At 35.9% G+C, this 19,673-nt stretch overlaps 1 protein-coding gene across 4 annotated transcripts in view; it reads left to right on the top strand.

The window, feature by feature from the left end:
• The window catches only part of LOC115446422 (P protein), a 32,876-nt gene that overhangs the window by 5,292 nt on the left and 7,911 nt on the right, over window positions 1-19,673 (top strand). Inside the window, exons 1-12 of one of the 4 annotated variants that reach the window (XM_030173080.2) lie at window positions 3,413-3,483; window positions 10,366-10,624; window positions 11,297-11,408; window positions 11,582-11,642; window positions 11,818-11,953; window positions 12,485-12,636; window positions 14,112-14,289; window positions 14,788-14,936; window positions 16,211-16,414; window positions 16,709-16,824; window positions 17,821-17,959; window positions 18,564-18,696. In XM_030173080.2, the coding sequence (XP_030028940.1) occupies window positions 10,444-10,624; window positions 11,297-11,408; window positions 11,582-11,642; window positions 11,818-11,953; window positions 12,485-12,636; window positions 14,112-14,289; window positions 14,788-14,936; window positions 16,211-16,414; window positions 16,709-16,824; window positions 17,821-17,959; window positions 18,564-18,696 (1,561 nt within the window). In that variant the 5' untranslated portion in view covers window positions 3,413-3,483; window positions 10,366-10,443. Of the gene's footprint in view, window positions 1-3,412; window positions 3,543-10,365; window positions 10,625-11,296; window positions 11,409-11,581; window positions 11,643-11,817; window positions 11,954-12,484; window positions 12,637-14,111; window positions 14,290-14,787; window positions 14,937-16,210; window positions 16,415-16,708; window positions 16,825-17,820; window positions 17,960-18,563; window positions 18,697-19,673 lie in introns of those variants that run through there. The other 3 variants (XM_030173081.1, XM_030173082.2, XM_030173079.2) reach the window with 3 other exon arrangements.

Raw genomic sequence — 19,673 nt, 5'->3', positions numbered from 1 at the left:
GGGGGCGAGAATCAATAAACTCTCTGGAGGCGGTTTGGGCTGCCACAACGGAGTCGAATTTTTTTCCTTGTAAAAAGTTATTCAAATTACGGAAATTGTGGTAATCTGTTGGGGCTAGATCCGGGGAGTACGGTGGATGTCGCAGATATTCCAATTTTAGCTCCTCTAGTTTAGCGGCCGTCTGTTTTGCAGTGTGTGGTTTGCTTCAACTGTCAATTCGAACCTTGAACTTCACGGTACAACAACGCGAATATGCTGAAAGTATGAATTCAATTGGCCGAGTCGACCGAAATAATTTATACCAACCACATGAAATGATTTATTTGAATCTGTAAAATGTTATACATTATTTAGATTCCGTCAATATTAACTCTACCACCAGTTCGGAAAGAAGTTTTCACCAGAGAATAACGGGCAAGAAACTCTGGTGTTGCTCTTTTCAATCAGTTTAAGGTAAAGACTACAGTACATGATAAAGTGAGAAGAAAAATAAAAAGTTTAGAGCAGTTCATTTATAGGCTCGTGAAATAAGGAATAAATTAATTTAACACACACAGAAAACGAGTTTGCTCTTACGATGTAAGAGATTTCAGATATAGCAAAAACAGCCTTTTTCCTTGTTAACTAATTCTTATTCTTTTGAGATGTTTGATATTTGTGCTTACATCTTAATACGAAACCATGATTCGGGCAAGTATTGCAAGGTCCCCTTCTGCACAAACGCATTTTAAATAATTATCTTACTAAAATTGTTAATACGAAAGTTTGTGAAACTGTTAGGTTGTTTGTTAGAAGTAAACGCAGAAATAGCTTAACGGATTTGCGTTAAATTTTACAGAGTGGAAGATCATATCCTAAATTAACAGATAGGCTACTTCTTCTCCCGGAAATTTGCTCTTATAGGAAATAAGTAATGGAAATTTTTAATAGATGGCGCTGACGTCATACAAGTGGTGTTATGAATCGCTACAGTATTCTAGGGACTTTGGAGTAGGAAAGGGGTTTCACAATAAGAGAGCCGCGAGCAACACCTATTTTTATAAAATTAATTAAATATAAATTATAATATCTATATCATTGTAAAGCGCATTGCATTCTAGAAGTTCCTTTACATAAGGGCTCACAATCTTATCCTTCCATATCGTATCGTATCCTTACATATTATAAAACATAGTCCCCTCACCGCGTCTGTCCGCCTGGACGCGATAAACTCAAAACTACCGAACAGAGTCTCATACAGATATCACCAAAAAACTCAGTGATTCAAGGGGAAAATTTATGGGTATAATTCATTGCAACATTTTTCATTGATGCTCCACTACTATTGATCATAGCTTGATGTTATATAGCCCATAGCCTTCCTCGATATATGGGCTACTCAACACTAAAAAAAATCATTTCAAACCAGTAGTTCCTGAGATTAGCATGTTCAAATAAAACACACTCTTCAGCTTTATAATAGTATAGATTTATGATTTTTATGACAGAAAATAAATTGAGGCATATACGCTCTGTCCACTGTCACGCGTATGAAGCCGTGGCGGGTCGCTAGTAAATATTTTCTTTTACAGTCGATTACTTGATGGTAAGGTAGTCTCATCGTAGTTGTATAACAAAACGGTAACAATGAAGCCATCATTTGTCGGCAGTTTCCGTCTGTTAGTAAACATAACTAACCTTGGCTTAATTAGGCTTGTTAACATCTGCCTGACGGTTAATTGTTTACCTAGTTGGTCTAGCAAATTGATTACAACTAACAATGGAGCTACTGTCATGATGTTTAGATTTATTATGGTTTCCAGCTTATTGATAGGAAATTGGCAGCGGCAATAAACACCAATATATCAGTAGAGTTCTTCAGTGCATTCCGCTAGTAACATAGACTTAATGTCCAAATAAAACACAATAGCCGTCGCATTAGGGCGTGGAATATTAAAATTATTTTCCATTTATATTTGGTTCTAAACTTACACTTTTTTATTTTACATCAACAGTTCGCGTAACTGATTGTAAAGCGATATTTTCAAGAAGATAAGCATGTGGTTTCATATAGTAACGCAATGTCAAAATACTACTACACGGGCCTTATTCACAGTCTACTATTAAAAAGGCTAAACCACTCCATCATCTATATTTGGATATCAGTTATCTACACTGGACCACCACAGTTTATTTTGTATTTCATAGACTTTCTAGCTCTCCGCTCTACTGTAGTGTCAATGACTGAAATGTTTTCAAATAAAACTGTTTTCTTCTCGCTTACTGATTGCCGATTCGTTTCGATGACATAGAAATTTATTTAGAGAGAGAGAGAGATTCTTTGCCATTCACATCTAATCTAACAACTTCTTAACCTTTAGAAGTCTACCACGTCGTATGTGACGCTATATCGACACTGATAGATTTGATATGTCTTACATTACTATGTAAGGGTAAGTGTTATGGATAGATATAATTTGGTACAGGTATTATTTTCTGCGTTAAAAACATTTTGACTTATATTACCGCTCTTATTTTAACTTATATTTAACCTTTATTATATTTACTTAAGATGCTACTACCATCAAAACAATGCGCTGGCGGTATTTTTACTAGCTGTCTCTATTTGAAATTCACAATAAACTTAGAAAAAAAAAATCACAACATTTCTGTAATATGTTATCTTCACACTAGTTGTTTTATAATGAAAATGCATCTAAAATCTTTCATATCATTTAAATTTGCAACCTATTAAGTAGACAATTTAATAATGAATATTTTGGTAATTATTTTTTTTTAAAAAGACCTTCAACACTAAAGTAGACAATTTAATAAGTAATATTTCGGTAGTATAAATTTTTTAAAAAGACCTAAAAAAATTTTTTAAACGTAGTAGTAAATCTTTAATCACGCCCGTTAATCGCGCTCCGTCAAATATGGAACGCATTGCTCAAGGCCTTTTGCTCAGGGAAGCGCCTTAACGCAGCGGCTGATCAGCGATAAGAGTTTGGCAAGGAATGTAATTTTCACTAGTGTGGGTTTGAAGTCCACGGCGCGACATATCATAATACCGAGCCAAGACAATGTGCATGACAGGTGTATATTTATATTTAACATGAAAGTACACGTCACTATTTGGCCGGAACTTGTATCCGATACGGTTTGTTTTCTTGCTCGTTCTTGTTCATATTGAGATGAAATAATCTTAGAGTAGATGCTTATTGTATTTCTGCCTGTCTCGCATGATGCAAGCGTGTCGTTATGTATGAATGAATGAAAATTTGCAATAAATACATACTTCTAGCTCGCGACTCAACGGTGAATTTACGAATGCAAATAAGCAATAAAAACGAAACAAAATGGCTGCCGTTGCTAGAAATTTCGATGACGTAACCGCTTGTAACCGGCCACAGCCGGATCGCGCCAGTTCGCTCCGGCATCGGTTATTGAACCTGCGTGTGCGTTCTTTATTTTAAAAAATATTTTATATTCGGGCGTGTGACGGTAGATGTCGTTTTAAAAAGTTTTTTTTTGTGTTTTTACTTGAATGTTCAGTGTAAAAGGTTTTAAAAAAATATATGTGCAAAAATAAAATTATAAATGCTTACACTTTTAAAATTTAAACGATTAACAATATAATCAATTAAATAAAAATAACACAAAAGTTGGCAATTGTTTAAGTAAAAAAAAAAATTATTTCAGTTATACCTTGATGAAAATCTAGAAGCTTTTATCAAACGTAGCTTATCAATTCTGATAACGTTTATAATAAAGCTTTATCCGCGACGTCAATATTCATGTTTGTAGGCATGCCTACATAGCAATAGCGGCTGATAACAGTTTTCTAACTGCTTTGACCTACATAACTGTATTTTTAATATAGGATTTTCTGTTTCAAATTTAATGTTACGCTTTTTTGTGTACACCTGTAAACTGTGAGTGGTTGACTTCGATTCCCAGGTAGGGCATGTAAGTTAGACAAGATTTTCCTGGTATGTCATATCCTAATCAACATCACATTATTGTTACTTGAAAAAAAATTTTACTTAACTGTAAACGCTCAAGTACTTTGCTGCTTTGATTCGCAAATATTCAACAGAGCGCTAAGAGAGTCATAAATAGTAGAAATAAATATATTTTATAATTATTAAAAAACAGGTTACTCAACATACAACTGCCTGCGAAAGCTAGATGAATAGGGCTGTAATGACTATTTGGTGCTATCCCAATGGGTCTACCAGTGGCGTAGGGTCCATACAACCTAATTCCTACCGGCTTCCCTTTCTCTAGAGTTTATGTAGAATCTAATTACCATTAAAACGATTTGCAGAAAGCATTTATGCATATCAGTACTTATAGCTAGTGTAGAGTTCTCTTTCGGAAAATTCCACCTTTCACCACTGGAGCCTACAAAATTGTAAATCAAAGCTGTCACTTTACACCGGTTTTCACATAAGCTCATATTTATTTATATCATCCAAGTGCTATAGACTAAACTGTACACGACTGTACTTTCTTTTGTAATATTATATCAACATTAGCCGGCGATGTACTTGTAAACATAAACCCGCAGCCAATCGGTCAGACATAAACAAAAAACTTTCATTTGTGGCCATGAAGTACGTGCGTATTAATATGTAATCAGACTTGTATTATAAATGAAAATGTTAGTAATGATTTTGTTTTGCGATAATCTGAGATTTGTGCAATTTTTTGTTATGAATTCGTTATCGTAAAATATGTATTACTTAATTAAATATACACCTGGATACCTATGTGGGTAAACCTAATTCCACTTGTAAATTAAGAGGACATAATTTGTTTACGGTTTTTTAAATTGTAAAACCACGCTCTAAACTCATGTACGACATGATTAGGGTTATTAGCGGAGATCTCTAGCGTCAGGATACTTCCTAGTCCATTCTAGCTGTTCCATGCAAAAAACTATATAGGTATAACGATAGATATATACACATCTAGAACTAGGCCAGCGAATATACCTTACGTAGATTTCTTAGTATACGATATCTGATATTTAATTGGTTATATAATGTTGCGTTTGTAGGCGGTCTTCGTGCGGAAAATTCCGTGTGAAATTCCAATGGTCACAGCTTGAAACCTGGAAGAACACGGATCCTTATTAAAATGTACCGGTGCTTATCGACTGAAATTTATGTGATTTTTTTATCGATTACTGGCATTCTAATGGAATTATAAATTGTATTCCTCCTTTGGGGAGTTAGAAAGCCCTTACGAACGCCCTTATTTAAAAGATTGCATTTTTTACATGTCAATATTAGGTCATACCAGCATACAACTTATCAAAAACATTTCTATGACGCCATTATCGAAAATGTAAATAATTGTCGTTAGGAAATATTTACGAATGTCGTGTTGCATGCGACTGACCACACTTCGCATAATAATAATGTATACTAGGGGCATAGTAATGTCTCATACGACATACTGTGAACTGAAAAATACGACAACTGCAAAGATAACAGCTTTATTCTTACCCAATCTACAGACATACTTTAATATACACACACTCACGCCTTTTATCCCCGAAGGGGTAGGCACTAGATGTAACTGTTGCACCCACTTACCGCCGCGTCTTTGCCGTCCCATGATGTGATAGGGGGCAAGCCTATCGCCATATCGAGGACAAATTCCCGGCTGTTACTAAGTAAAAAAACCCCATATCAATTTACTCGACCTGAGATTCGAATCAATCGTAATGCAGTCGCTATACAACTACGCCACCGAAGCAATACTTATATATAATTCTGAAAATAACACCCTCAAAATATAGGCACCAAAGCCCATCTCCGTCACACACAACTGTCCGAAAGAATAGAGACCCTTTTATCGCCACGTGACTCATGATTGAATCACCGGCTTCTTATCAGCAGACACATGGCCTTACGACGTGTGTCACTATTAACATGCTTCGAATTCATTTATGCATGAAAAAACCTTAATAGTTTTTATACAATTCATGTGGAAATTATCGCCAAAATTTAAATGTGGGATGTGAATTTGCTTTGCATTCTGATAGAAAATACATTTGAGTGTTTGATAATTAAGGCATTGGATACATAATGCCATCATCTCTTATGGTATTATGAATGAATAATAATAATAATAATATCAGCCCTGTATTATATACTTGCCCACTGCTGAGCACGGGTCTCCTCTACTACTGAGAGGGATTAGGCCTTAGTCCAGATTGGTAGACTTCACACACCTTCGAAATTCCTACAGAGAACTTCTCAGATGTGCAGGTTTCCTCACTATGTTTTCCTTCACCGTTAAAGCGAACGATAAATTCACAAAGAATTCACACATGACTAGAAAAGTCAGAGGTGTGTGCCCTTGGGATTTGAACCTGCGGACATTCGTCTCGGCAGTCCGTTTCACACCCAACTAGGCTATCGCCGCTACGTGAATGAAAATAACCTAATATTTATTTAAAAAGTCACTGCAGCCCTTGCGTTTCTGATTACACCTTCGCTGGTGCCGTGACGCTTCAGATCCTTGGCAGTGTTCCCGCGATATACTTAGTTCTAAAACAATCTATTGACGTACCCCATAATCGATCGCTCCATTAATCGATATGACATCGATTGTGAATGATTGCTTCCGTAATCGAATAAACGTCATTACCACAAGAAGTTACTGCATTCAAGATCGATTGGACACATTTTTTCCGCATTATTTACCTTAAAGTAATTTTATATAAGTAGTTACTAAGTAGCAGAAATAATGATAAGTATTGACTATTACATATATACAAACACTACTAATTCTATGTTGGAGTATTTGTTTGTTTGAACCACAGACGCATTATTTTTGCTAAGTTTTACTATTCTGCAAATTCTTTTATTTAGTGCTAATTTTACAATTTGCAGTTGCATGAATAAAACATGTTATTTGATTGCATAATTTCACCAGGTTATAATTTATTTGAGAAATACATTTAACTGCCCATTGAATTTATATTGACTAATTTATATTATTATATGAATATTGACCATTTATTTATTTATTTAATAAAATTAAGACGCAAAACAGATGACAATCTAGTTTAATGCTTGTATACTTTATAATTTGCTATAAAATTATAAAGTATACAAGCATTAAACTAGATTGTATTCCTATACATTGCGCCCTTATACTACTTAATTACTAAAAGTGCGGACTAAGATAGATTTAAATTATTGAGTAATGAGTATAGTTAAAAAGATGTTTAAGAAATGCTGAGTCCCAATGAGAATTAGTTACCATATAGCCTTTATCCTAAAAAAGTTTAACATAAACATTTAGGGCAGTATTGAAGATGTTATTCTATAATCGTTAACGCTATCGTTATGTATAGTCATTATGTTTTGGAGCGACGCACTTAACCTTCGGATGTTAGGCACTTCCCAACACCTTGAATTACAAATTATTATTTCGTATTCCAGTGCGCTCGTCATTCTGAGACATGATATATAATAATATCAGCCCTGTATTATATACTTGCCCACTGCTGAGCACGGGCCTCCTCTACTACTGAGAGGGATTAGGCCTTAGTCCACCACGCTGGCCTAGTGCGGATTGGTAGACTTCACACACCTTCGAAATTCCTAGACAGAACTTCTCGGATGTGCAGGTTTCCTCACGATGTTTTCCTTCACCGTTAAAGCAAACGATAAATTCACAAAGAATACACACGTGATTTTTTAGAAAAGTCAGAGGTGTGTGCCCTTGGGATTTGAACCTGCGGACATTCGTCTTGGCAGATAGACATGATATGTTAAGTCTTATTACTTATGTCCAGTAATTACACTAGCTACAATTTTCTTCTATACTACACGCTGTTGATTGGCCGCAGAAATAGACACTGCGGTAGTATCTACCCAGGCGGACTCCCACATATGAGAGACCAACCACCAGTATTTTTTTTTGTCCCATACATTTCTTTATTTTCTATTAGCGTCAATAATTGTAGAAAGGCGCTTTGACTACGGACTCGGGTATGTTTTTCGAATTGAAATACTCACATTTATGAATATAATGCATCATAATAAACTAAATAAACTCAAACACAGGGTAACTTACTTCCTATATTACTTTTATTGCATGTAGTGTACACTTCTATAAAGTCGTGCACCCAGTTCTGTTGCTATTATTTACATTCTTAATTTAGATTTTCAGTGCTTGTAGCCATATAATAGAAAAAAAAAATAGATTTTGTAACTTGCGTTATCAACTAGTTAAACTTAAAATAAAATCTGATTACGAGGTAAACTGTCATTTCGGCAGCATATAAATTTAATACCATTGTCCATATTAATTATTATACATGATGATATTCTTTGTGATATGAAGAACGTCCATTGCGACGTCACAACTATTACGGCGCGTGTGTGCGCAAGAGACAGCGATATCTCCCCGCTACAAGTCCTCACATATACAAATATATCAAATATTAGTTACTGCACGTGATAGTTATCAATTAATATTTAACGGTGTTTTTACGAAAGAGATACGTCATTGTGGTATTACTTATAATTTATAATTATAAATTTAACATCGGAAATCGGTTTATCATTTACATGGTTCCAATCGCAAATCCGTCCATTTAAAAAAAAATTAGGGGCAATCTCGCTTTCTAACGGTAAAAAAATAATCTGAATCGGATCAGTAATCTTATAGCTATGGATTTTTCCTCTCCTTGAGACAACTATCAGAAGCTAAAGAAGGTCACCGAATTCAACAAAAGGCCTGCGAGGCTCCGGTAAACGCAAGCCTTTTTCTAGATTCGGTACAGGAATTACAGATATTAGCACTTAGAAACAAAAAAAAACAATACTTTTCTAATAATATATGTATTTTTTTAAATAGCAAATTTATATATTTGTTATTACACAAGTAATTATATGTATTGTACCATAAACAAAAGCTCGTGTCTGTATCCCCAACTATTATTGCATCAACAGTTTGCGAATATATTTTAGTCCCGGTATATGATACTAAAATTGTGTTAATTGTAGTTACAATGCGAACCAAGCCGCGGGCCAGACAGTTATAATGAAACGCAAGGTTACATTGTAAATTGAAAGGAAACAATTATATAAGTTTTCCTTGTTTGCTGTTGTTTTTGTTAGTGATTTGTCAGAGCGCTGCATCGCCTAGCATTGTATTGAGCCTTTAACTGGAACAGTATGGGGAAATCTCGTGCGATAAGACATACAGGAAATATTAACTGAAATATTAGCATTTTCTGAAAATATAAACTGACTAAATAAGTTTTATATAGGTAAAATATTACGTCGATCAAAATGACTAAAATATACACCGGCTTATTTTATTGTCTCCAAGGAAAATGAATTTCAAACCCAAATGGTTTCTGCAATACCAACATTTTAAAACCATATTATTTATTATCTAAACATCGCTCAGTTCATGGCCACGTAGAAAGTACCGGAAATCGTTTCGGTAAATACCTTTTAAAGAAGCGAAACGAGCAAAACTCTCGCTTCGTGGTAAGCGCAAGACGATAACCAATATACGTAGAGTTAGATAGCAATAGTAGCAATTAACTAATTAATACGAGATATTAGATAATCCCATTATAGTTGATACGTGCCCAGGTATTACAATGTGCTTCAAATGCTAAATTGTTTAGGTTCAAACCTGAACACATCAGTGCAAGGACGGATCCAGAGAGGGGTAATTGAGGCCATGACCCTTCCGTGGAATGAGTGTAATAGACTGATAATATTTTAATACTCTCATTGATATATTTAATAAAATAAATATTTTGTACTATTACATGATATTAATTAATTTATGTTCAGAAGAAAATTGATTTCTTTATTTCATTAAAATTATTTTGACGTTTAACAATAACATACTATTTCTTTAGTAATTAGGCTTAATGTAATTGATTTGGACTCAGTCCCGACTAACCCTCGACTATATGACCCCCTTGACTTGGAAGTCGAATCCGCCCTTGCTTGCGCATTACTAGATAATCACAAAACGTTACTACAGAAAACTTTTCTAGTTACTAACAAAACGTTACTACCTACAGAAAAGTTCTCGCATACCAAAGACATACCTGCGACTAAGTTATTTCGATCTTATAAGTATTTCCGATGTTTCTCAATGCAGGGTTCGAATCTGTGAGCTCCTGTTACACTACGAGTATCTAGATATTGCCACCTGTGAATCGAATTCAGAACATGACGTCAGTGGAAATGAGACCTATGTACACAAAAAATTTAAAACGCGTTTGATAAAAACTATGTAGATAAAGTTATAATAATATATACCTAATAATAGAGGTGCATAACTACATTTGCCGTAAAATAGCAATTAAACTTCCTTTTTCAATAGATAGTCCGTGACATTTGGTAATTTTAGTATTTCAAACGGGATCAAACAGTAGTGATTGAAAAATAACAAGTGACTAAAATGGACATATTTTTGAAACTGCGCAATATGCGCAAGAGCAAGCAGAGGAATAGTATATATTCCGCCGTGTCCTGCAGTGAGCTGACACCGGGATCCCTTCAGATCTGGCTGGATCTACCGGAGGAGATCAAGCATGATCCACTGCTCGCGCCTTTCAAACGGCTCTACGAGGAGACACATGGTGAGACCAAAATTATGATTTTGTACAGTAATTATATCTTTGTTTAAATTGAATATATCATTGTCTCAATTCTATCTGTTTTCGTAAAAAATACTATATCCAGGGAGCAAGCTAAAGAGCTAGAGCCCCTCCCAAATCATCAAGGTGTGTAATCACTAATAAGCGGATATAGGAAGAGGTATTCTATAGTAGTATAGCTTACTCAGTTATTTATTTCCATAAAAATGTGTTTGCTAAGTTAATACCCTTTACAAAATGGTTTCTTATATTTACGCGAATGTTAGACATTAAAATTAAACTACTTTTCAGATTTTATTGCGGTTTTTTATATTTTAGTTTTCTCCCGACGTTTCGAAGACTTTGCAGCCTTCATGGTCCCCCCGTGACCCCCGTTAAAAGTAGTTTAATTTTAATACCTTTTACAAATAAAAATCCTATGTCCGCCACTATTTGCAACAAATCAATAGAAAGCAAATTAATTTTGTGTAGGCAAAGGCATATAGCACCTCTAACCTCACCTTTTTTGTCAGCATAAGCTTAACAGCAGGGTTTTTTCATACTTTCGGCATTCCTTTTCATACTGAACCCTAATAAATGAATTCGTTTTTGCGATAATTGTAAAACATTGCACCGTCTCTAGAATAAAGTTACTGTGATAATGAATCATTTCAGGTAAGATGGAGTCATCAGAAATCATTGAAGATAATGAAGAATCCGACAAAAATTCACAGAGAACTGAGAAATGTGAAAACAAACTATTGGAGAACCTAGAGGGCGCTGAAAGGTAAATACATATTCGTTTTTTATATAAACTATGGACTAACTGGTAATGGGGGACGCTAAGACCATTGCAAATATTATAATATATTTTCAAACATTTTCGTAATGAGGAGTTACTTAAATCTTTTTTTATTATTATTGTTTTGTATATTAATCCATTGCAAATTGATTTTTCAGGTTAATGGAACCTATGCATGTTGCAAAAGAGAAAAAAATCAAAAGCAATACAAAAATCCAGGTGAGCACATTTAAAATGATATATTAAGTCTATTCAATTACTTCTTCTACAGCCTTTGGAAGGTCGCGCTGCCCATAGATCTCCACTAAAGCTTTCTTCTATTTAGAAATAAACGTTTCTTACTACTGGAAATATGTTTATGTCGGATCGTTTACCATTCTCTCATTGTCAACAGTTGACCAAAATACTCCGAGTTATAAAGCTGTGCGTGCTGGTGGCCAGTTGGGTGCTCCTTACAGTCTCTTTACTCTTAAACAGGGAGAGAGACAATACCGTCCTACACACAGCCCTCAACGAGGGAGAGACCAAAGGTATGCATGAAAAAAATCATAATTTTGCGTCCCAGGTCGGGCAAACATTTCGGGGAGTTTTAACATGGTAGATATGTGCCTATGATGATTTGTCTATCAACTTCGCTGGGAATCACGTTCCAGAATAATTATAAATAATATGTTTCCTGGTGAAAATGGCATTGAAATCTTGTCCAAAGCTTATCATTTATCCCTAGAAAGTGTTGAGCTATCGCATGTTATCGCAGGGTTGTCGCCTCGAAGAGACGGTATTAATCATTTCATCTACGAAGACGCGCCCCATTACTTTCCCTAATAGCTAACATTGGGCTTAAACAGCATAAGTGTACACGCACACTATGATAGATTGCTCCGAGGAAAATACTTGAATCGATCCTCTTACCTCGTGACACTGGGCAACACACCTGCCGAAAAGGTGGAGCGCGCCTACGTGGATGAAATCAGCTATAGCAGTGCTTGCCTGCTTCTATCCAATCTGTAGACCTCTCCTACGCGAGAATTCTCAATATAAAACTGACCAACATCTTCCAGAATACTCTCTACCCATCAACAAAGAAGGAGTAAGGGTGCAGTTCACTCTGACTGGTCCTTTCAACCAAGCGGTTGGAAATGACAGTGATTCTCAGTTGCAACTGTGGCTGCACAGGCGAATACCCACTGGCAGTGGGGAGGATATTCAGCAGGTATATACTACTATTTTTAAGTGACTTTAAATACTATAGCTTGTGGATATAAAATATACCACAAGCAATAAGCCTGATGCAATAGGAATGATATCTTCTAATATATTAGCAATATACTCAAACACTATAATGTGATAATGAAGTTATTTACAGTAACAATTTTGTTTTAAGTACGTTAAATATCACTACATAGTATAAAACAACGCTTTCTCTGTCCCTATGTGTGCTTAAATCTTTAAAACTACGCAGCGGATTTTGATACGGTTTTTTCTAATAGATAGAGTGATTCAAGAGGAAGGTTTATATGTATAATAACATCCATTACATAGTGGAGAAATATTGCACCCGTACGAAGCCGGGGCGGGTCGCTAGTATACTTATAAAAGGAACACAATTTCTCGGATTAATAAACATGATAATATCATTCCCGGTAATGATCTCCCGTAGGATTTAATTCCTAAAAAGGCTTCGATAACTGCGAACAGATTAATCAAATGATATTTTTTATATCCTGGCTTAGCGAAGTGACTACAGTCACAGTGGCGAAGGATCCATATAACGCGATTCCTGCCGGCTTCTCTTTCGTAATTTATTTAAATACTCGTTAGCTTTTAGTTTTTCACTGTTTATGCCTTTCGTGCCCGTGACATCACAAAACGGCCCAGCGAAGGATCAGCGTTGGTTTTTATCAGGATATGCTGAGCTGGAGTCGCTTTGGTGACGGGCAAATATATTTAAGTATTTAGTTTTTGTAATTTTGCTTGTTACAAATAAATATTTTCTTTCTACCTTTTTTTCTTTCTAAATCTGATTGTCATTAAAACGATTTGCAGACCGTATTCAAGCATATAACCTGTATGTTATGGCGGGTTCCCTTTCGTAAACTTCACCCTTCGACACTACTACATTGAGCACATGTACGCCAGGCCGACGCACACTGAATAAACACACGATAAATATTAGCATTCGCTATAAATATTTATAAACTTGCACATGCTGTTACAGCATACTTATTATACAACCAGTGTGATCTACCAGCGTGATCTGGGTACCTAGTGGAAGTGCTAAGTTATACTTACCTATTTTTAAGGTATACCTATTTTTAGAGTATACTTATTTTTAGGAATAGGTTGCTTTTTAAAATGTCCATTCCAATTATGATATCACGTTTTACATGTAGGCTGATATTACAAAGTTGAGTTTGAAATTTTATATAAATATATTCAATTCTCCTATAATATACTAATTTCGCAATAGCGGACAGGTAGAGAAAACACAAGATTTTTGTTTCACAAATGAAATTAATACGTAATCATTTTTTCGGAATACCATTGTATTCTTCTATCCGAGATTTAAGTATAAATTACACCCTATATTCAGTAAAGCCAGTCACTGGTTAAAATGGTTTTTGCTGCTATCTTATAATTTTTGCGATATTTTATAGTTCAATAGGCGATCTTTATATTTCTTTCCAGAATTCAACCAAATGGATAGTATACATACAACCGGAAGATAATTTAGATTTTGCACCCAGTGTTACTGAAACGAGAACTTTAACACTGGACGCGAACAAGCTGTCCTCAATGTACAAGAAAAATGAAAATCGTACCAAAACGATACTTCAGTTTTTTCAATGGAATCAAAAAAATAATGGTAAGTATTGAATTGAATAGCACGTAATTTTTACAACTTTTTAGACTACCTCGGTGGCGTAGTTGTATTGCATGTCCGGCACAATAGCGCTCTGAGGTCCTGGGTTCGAATCCCGGGTCGGGCAAAGTGATATTTGGGTTTTTCTGCTCAGTATCAGCCCGGAGTCTGGAATTTGTGCCCGATATGGCGATAGGTTCGCCCCCTATCACATCATGGGACGGAACATACTTGGCGAAAAGTGGGTGCCCTAGTTGCGCCTCTGCATACCCCTTCGGGGATAAATGCGTGATGTTATGTACGTATGTATGTAATTTTTACGTTCATAAAATCAATTCAAAAATAATAACCGAAATAAACATTTTTTGATTTGCAAACTTCCATTAAAATACCATTTTCTAGCCAATCCCCACCATAACCCTGAAATTATTCTTATAATTAATGGTCAAGTCTTCGAATGCCTTTTACTTTCCAGTGTTTATAAACATCTAATTTCCTCAGGTTCCACGACGACGCTGCGCATGCGCACGACATGCAACGCGACAGTACCACTCACTGTCACCTACCACCTGGACCCGCTAGATGAGGACGACGGCATCATCTACTCCCTGATCCTGTTGCTCACTTTGTACATCTTGATTATATTTGAGGTAGGCTACAATATGGGCAGTATAGAAATGCCCAGGAATTGTCAGAGTGAACCTCTGGCTTTTCTAACAAATATTTACTACTCAGAGGCGGCCTTTGGGGAAGGCGAACCAGGCAACCAGGGCCTCACGCTTACAGAGGCCTCGCGCGGTGCCTCGCCGGACCTTTTTTACGTTCTTACCGACGAAACTGTTAAAACAGGGGAACGTTCCTTTACTCTGCCCGGGGCTTCGCGTTTGTTTCTTTTTGCTTTCGCCTGAGGCCTCGCTTCGTTTAGAACCGCCACTGTCTATACTGTAGGTACTTCAATCAAGCCTTATACATGCCAGTGAGACATTAGATGTGTACAATTGGCATCAATGGCCAAGGGTACAATTTTTCAAAATGAACCCGAGGCAACAAATTTTTGTCACAGTTAACATATCACACGGTATTCACGGCATAGATTAGTTTAATAGAAAACAAAAAAACTACAAACAGATTAGTCTTAACTCTAAAATCAACCATCATTAATATACTTATTATGCGTAGGTAATTCGATTTCAAACGTTCATTGAATCCGATAACAAATGAAACAAACAAATATTAATTTGAAACAACAACATAGTAGGTATTTATTAAATTTATAATTACTAATGATACCTACATGTCTGTATTTTCAAAATAAAACTTAAATGTAATTTCCGCTAACAAATACTTAATTCATAAATTACTTAGATTATCAGTTAAAATAATAAACGTTAGTTTCACTTGTGTGCCGCTTTAAAACCAGTAAAATATTATAATACTTAATAATTACCTTCTAATATTTTAAACATAAGTATATATCTGAATGGGCCCAACAAACATAAATAAAACACACACGATACACAAATATTAATTATTCACTAAAATTATTAAAAACAAAGTGCCCAATTGTCACAAATTCTCTAGTTGACCTGAAGTATAATACATACCTACATGCACGGACACATGTATTATTTTATTAAAAAAAAACAAACCCAGCACGAATTAACTAATATTTAAACGTCGCGCCACTGAATGTGTCCCATTGCTGGGCATAAACCTCCGCTTTTTTCTTCCGGTGTTCTACTATTCTCTTCAGCCTAGCATCATCCTGAATGTCAAACTGATTGAACGTAAACTACTTATATTTTGTTAATTATAGTCCGCTTTAAGGGTAAGCTGGTCTAGTGACGGCGTTTGCGGTTGTAGGTCAGGAATTCATGGTGCGATTCTAAATTCATGACTTATAGCATTTTCTATACAATCGCAGATCGTAAACCGCACGATAGCAGCACTGCTGTCTTCATCCCTGGCTGTGGCAGTACTGGCGCTGAACGGAGCGCGGCCCTCGCTGCCAGAGTTGGTGTCGTGGCTGGACGTGGAGACGCTGCTACTGCTCTTCAGCATGATGCTGCTCGTCGCGATCCTGGCTGAGACAGGGCTGTTTGATCGACTCGCTGTTCTTGCTTTTGAGGTAAATGATGAAGTGTTTTGTATAGCATTGGCCGTCAAACGAGTAATCACAACGAAAATTTATGTTAGTGACCTCGACATCTCATAAATACGTATAATGCAACGGGGACTATATAATAAGGCTACCAGTTTTAAATAATAAAAATATTTTAATCTAAATAACATGTTTGGACCTCCAGAAATCCCCACAAGCAAGCTGTCTCTCACATAATTTTTTTAAAGTTTTAAATATGAGTAATATATATTACGAAAGATTTTGGAGCCGGTTCGAAGCCGCTAACGTTCTATCTCCCAGGTGACCGGTGGTAACACGTGGCCGCTCATCAACTGCCTGTGCATCTTCACCGCGGTCTTCTCCACGTTCCTGGACAACGTCACCACTGTTCTACTCATGACTCCTGTCACCATCAGGTAACGACCTAATTCAATATTGATACTGATCGATGCAATTCTTGAGCGCTTGGTCTCGCACGCACGCCTTTACACGAGGGGACATTGGTCGCGGCCCTAGGCACACAGTTAAGTGTATATACTTCATGGTTGCTAATTCACATTAAAGCCTATGAGGACGCGCGAACTTTTCCTGGTCTTCTCCCCTCTGCCCATCCTAAGATGATTCCTTCTCCTTCCCCCAGACTTTCTTCCTAGCTATCCCTTTCCAGCTTTTTCCAGTGTCCTGCTTGGATAAGCCAGCGGATTCCAATACTCAAAAAATATATATTGATGCAGTCGACATTTTGCATCTGACAATACAAATTGCCAAAAATGTCCAATGTTTTGTTATCAATTGTCATACTATGAAACCGACAGTTGCGTCAATTAAAATGTTAAACTAATTGATTGATCATTTGAAAGTTGCTTCAACTAAATTGCCAATCCAATCTTTTTTGTTCCTGCAACTGTCAACAAATTGTTACCGTTATTTTGTGACGTGTGTCTGGTGCAACAAGTTAATAGTATCTGCACGATGCTTGTCTACGATATTGCTCTTTTATTTAAAGTAAAGTTTTATCAAAATTAGTTCGGCCACTTGAAACTAATATGGATATTGTTGTAGAATGTAACCTTTGTTGTGACTATTATTTTGTATGTGTTCTGTTTTATAGATATTTGACTGCTATTATTTTGTTTGTTTAGGAACTGACTCGAAAAATAAACACTCGTGTCAATAACAACACATCTTTTATGCTAAATTTTATAAATAACTCAGAACATATATACCAATTACTTAACAATTATATTTTTATTTTATAATATCGATTTCAGCACATGTGAGCACTTATTAAGTTATTATACAAAAATTTGACTATTGATTGTCTAGAACGCCACCCTGTAGTAAACTGTGATGCGAACTCCACGTGTGCTTTCTTTGTCAACCAGAAATGACACCCACATAACTGTTTTCAGGCTATGCGAGGTGATGCACCTGAATCCAGTCCCTGTGCTGATGTCGATGGTGATATTCAGCAATGTGGGGGGCGCGGCCACGCCCGTCGGCGACCCCCCCAACGTGATCATCGCCTCGCAGCCCTTCGTCCTTCGCGAGGTATTACAGCATATTTACGAACCTCCTGAATCCTATATAATATAACCCTGCCTGCCTGAGTATACTTACGAGAGATCAGAAATAGGTCGCTACTCCATCCTCTTGATTTTGAAGCCTACAAACTGTTTCTACTAATTTATTTGTATTAAATATTAAAATTGCCTGTAACTAATTCCCAATTGACATGCAGTTTGGGTGTCAAGAAAAAAGGTGAATATCCGGGCAAGCTGCAAGTATAATGTTTCAAAACTCAAGTCTTATGTCATTCTTGGAACGCTAAGCTCGAAAGCGTTAACGATTGTAAATTTCTATGGATGCGGTTTAACTGTCAATCGTACGTCTGATTGGACTTTGCGATCGTTACCTTATGTTGTGACTAACTCTCCTGCAGATGAACTAATTCAATAGTCCAAATCTTTTAAATAATTTTTTATCTTAGACAAAAACTTTTTTCTTCAATAACTTAAACTACAAAGGGTTTTTATTAGACAAAGTAAAATAAATACTTCTATTATACTTAACATCTAGATCATTTTAAATTTTGAGTTGGGTCAGCTTCTTTTTCCCTAACTATACTTGCCAATATAACTATCGATTGTTTCAGAACATAAACTTCACATCATTCACCCTTCACATGGGCGTAGGAATCCTTCTAATATGTGTACAAACGTACATACAGCTGAGGTACATGTTCAGGGACAATAAACTGCGGCACACCCTCCCAAGCGACATACAAGGTAACGCATTTGCTTGTGGTAGGATATATTTTATGTCCAGATAGCGATCACCGTACACAAGGTGTTAAAACCCACCATATTAGTTCACGTTGTCTTGCCATCCAGGATCAGCTTGTGTATATCCAGTTCCAACAGGCCGGCATAATTATATTGACTGCTGAGTGGTAATCATCTCTCGTCAGTCGACATTCTATTGGACCCCACTCCACTTACCATCAGGTACATAGGGGTCACTTTGCCGTGGACCTATAAAAACAAATCATATTAAGGGACCTCGCAGACGTTACAAACCGTCACTGCCACAATATGACAGTCACAAACTCTCAATATTTTGCAGTGGCGAAGGGTGAAATTTTTCAAAAGGTAACCCGGTGTGAAAAAATTGGCGTCAGTTAAGATATCGGGAGCAATTTATGGGAAAACAAAAACTAAGACAACGAATTAGTCTTGCTTCGAAATCGTCTAACGTTGACATACCTACTAAATTACCTATTATGCGTAAATAATTGATACATTTATAAAATTGAACAATAAATGTAGATAATTCTCCTTCCATTAATCACAAATATAAGTACTTACCTATTAATTTGTTATAAAAGCAACAAAAGTAAGTATTAAAATTATAACCACACTACCCCCAAATAAATATCTGTTCTTTTTTTTTCAAAATAAAACTTTAAATGTAATTACCCCATATAGAAATAGGTATCACGATCGTCAAACAGACCAACAGTTTAAAGGTAAACATTACATGATAAACGTATATAATTATCAATTTAAATAATCAAGAAAGGTTATTCGTTAACTTTTGCTTGTATCGTTTTAAATTCAGTAAAATATAATAAGTAAGTATTTATTTTCGTCTAACACACATTTTGTGTCTAAAATCAAAAACTTTCAGATCTACTTTTAATATTTAACCATCTAAATACTAATATGTGAAATTACAGACTAATAATATACTTACGTAAAGGTAG

This window comes from Manduca sexta, chromosome 28, assembly GCF_014839805.1.
Source record: "Manduca sexta isolate Smith_Timp_Sample1 chromosome 28, JHU_Msex_v1.0, whole genome shotgun sequence".
Taxonomy (NCBI): domain Eukaryota; kingdom Metazoa; phylum Arthropoda; class Insecta; order Lepidoptera; family Sphingidae; genus Manduca; species Manduca sexta.
This window is presented reverse-complemented; position numbering and strand designations above follow the sequence as displayed.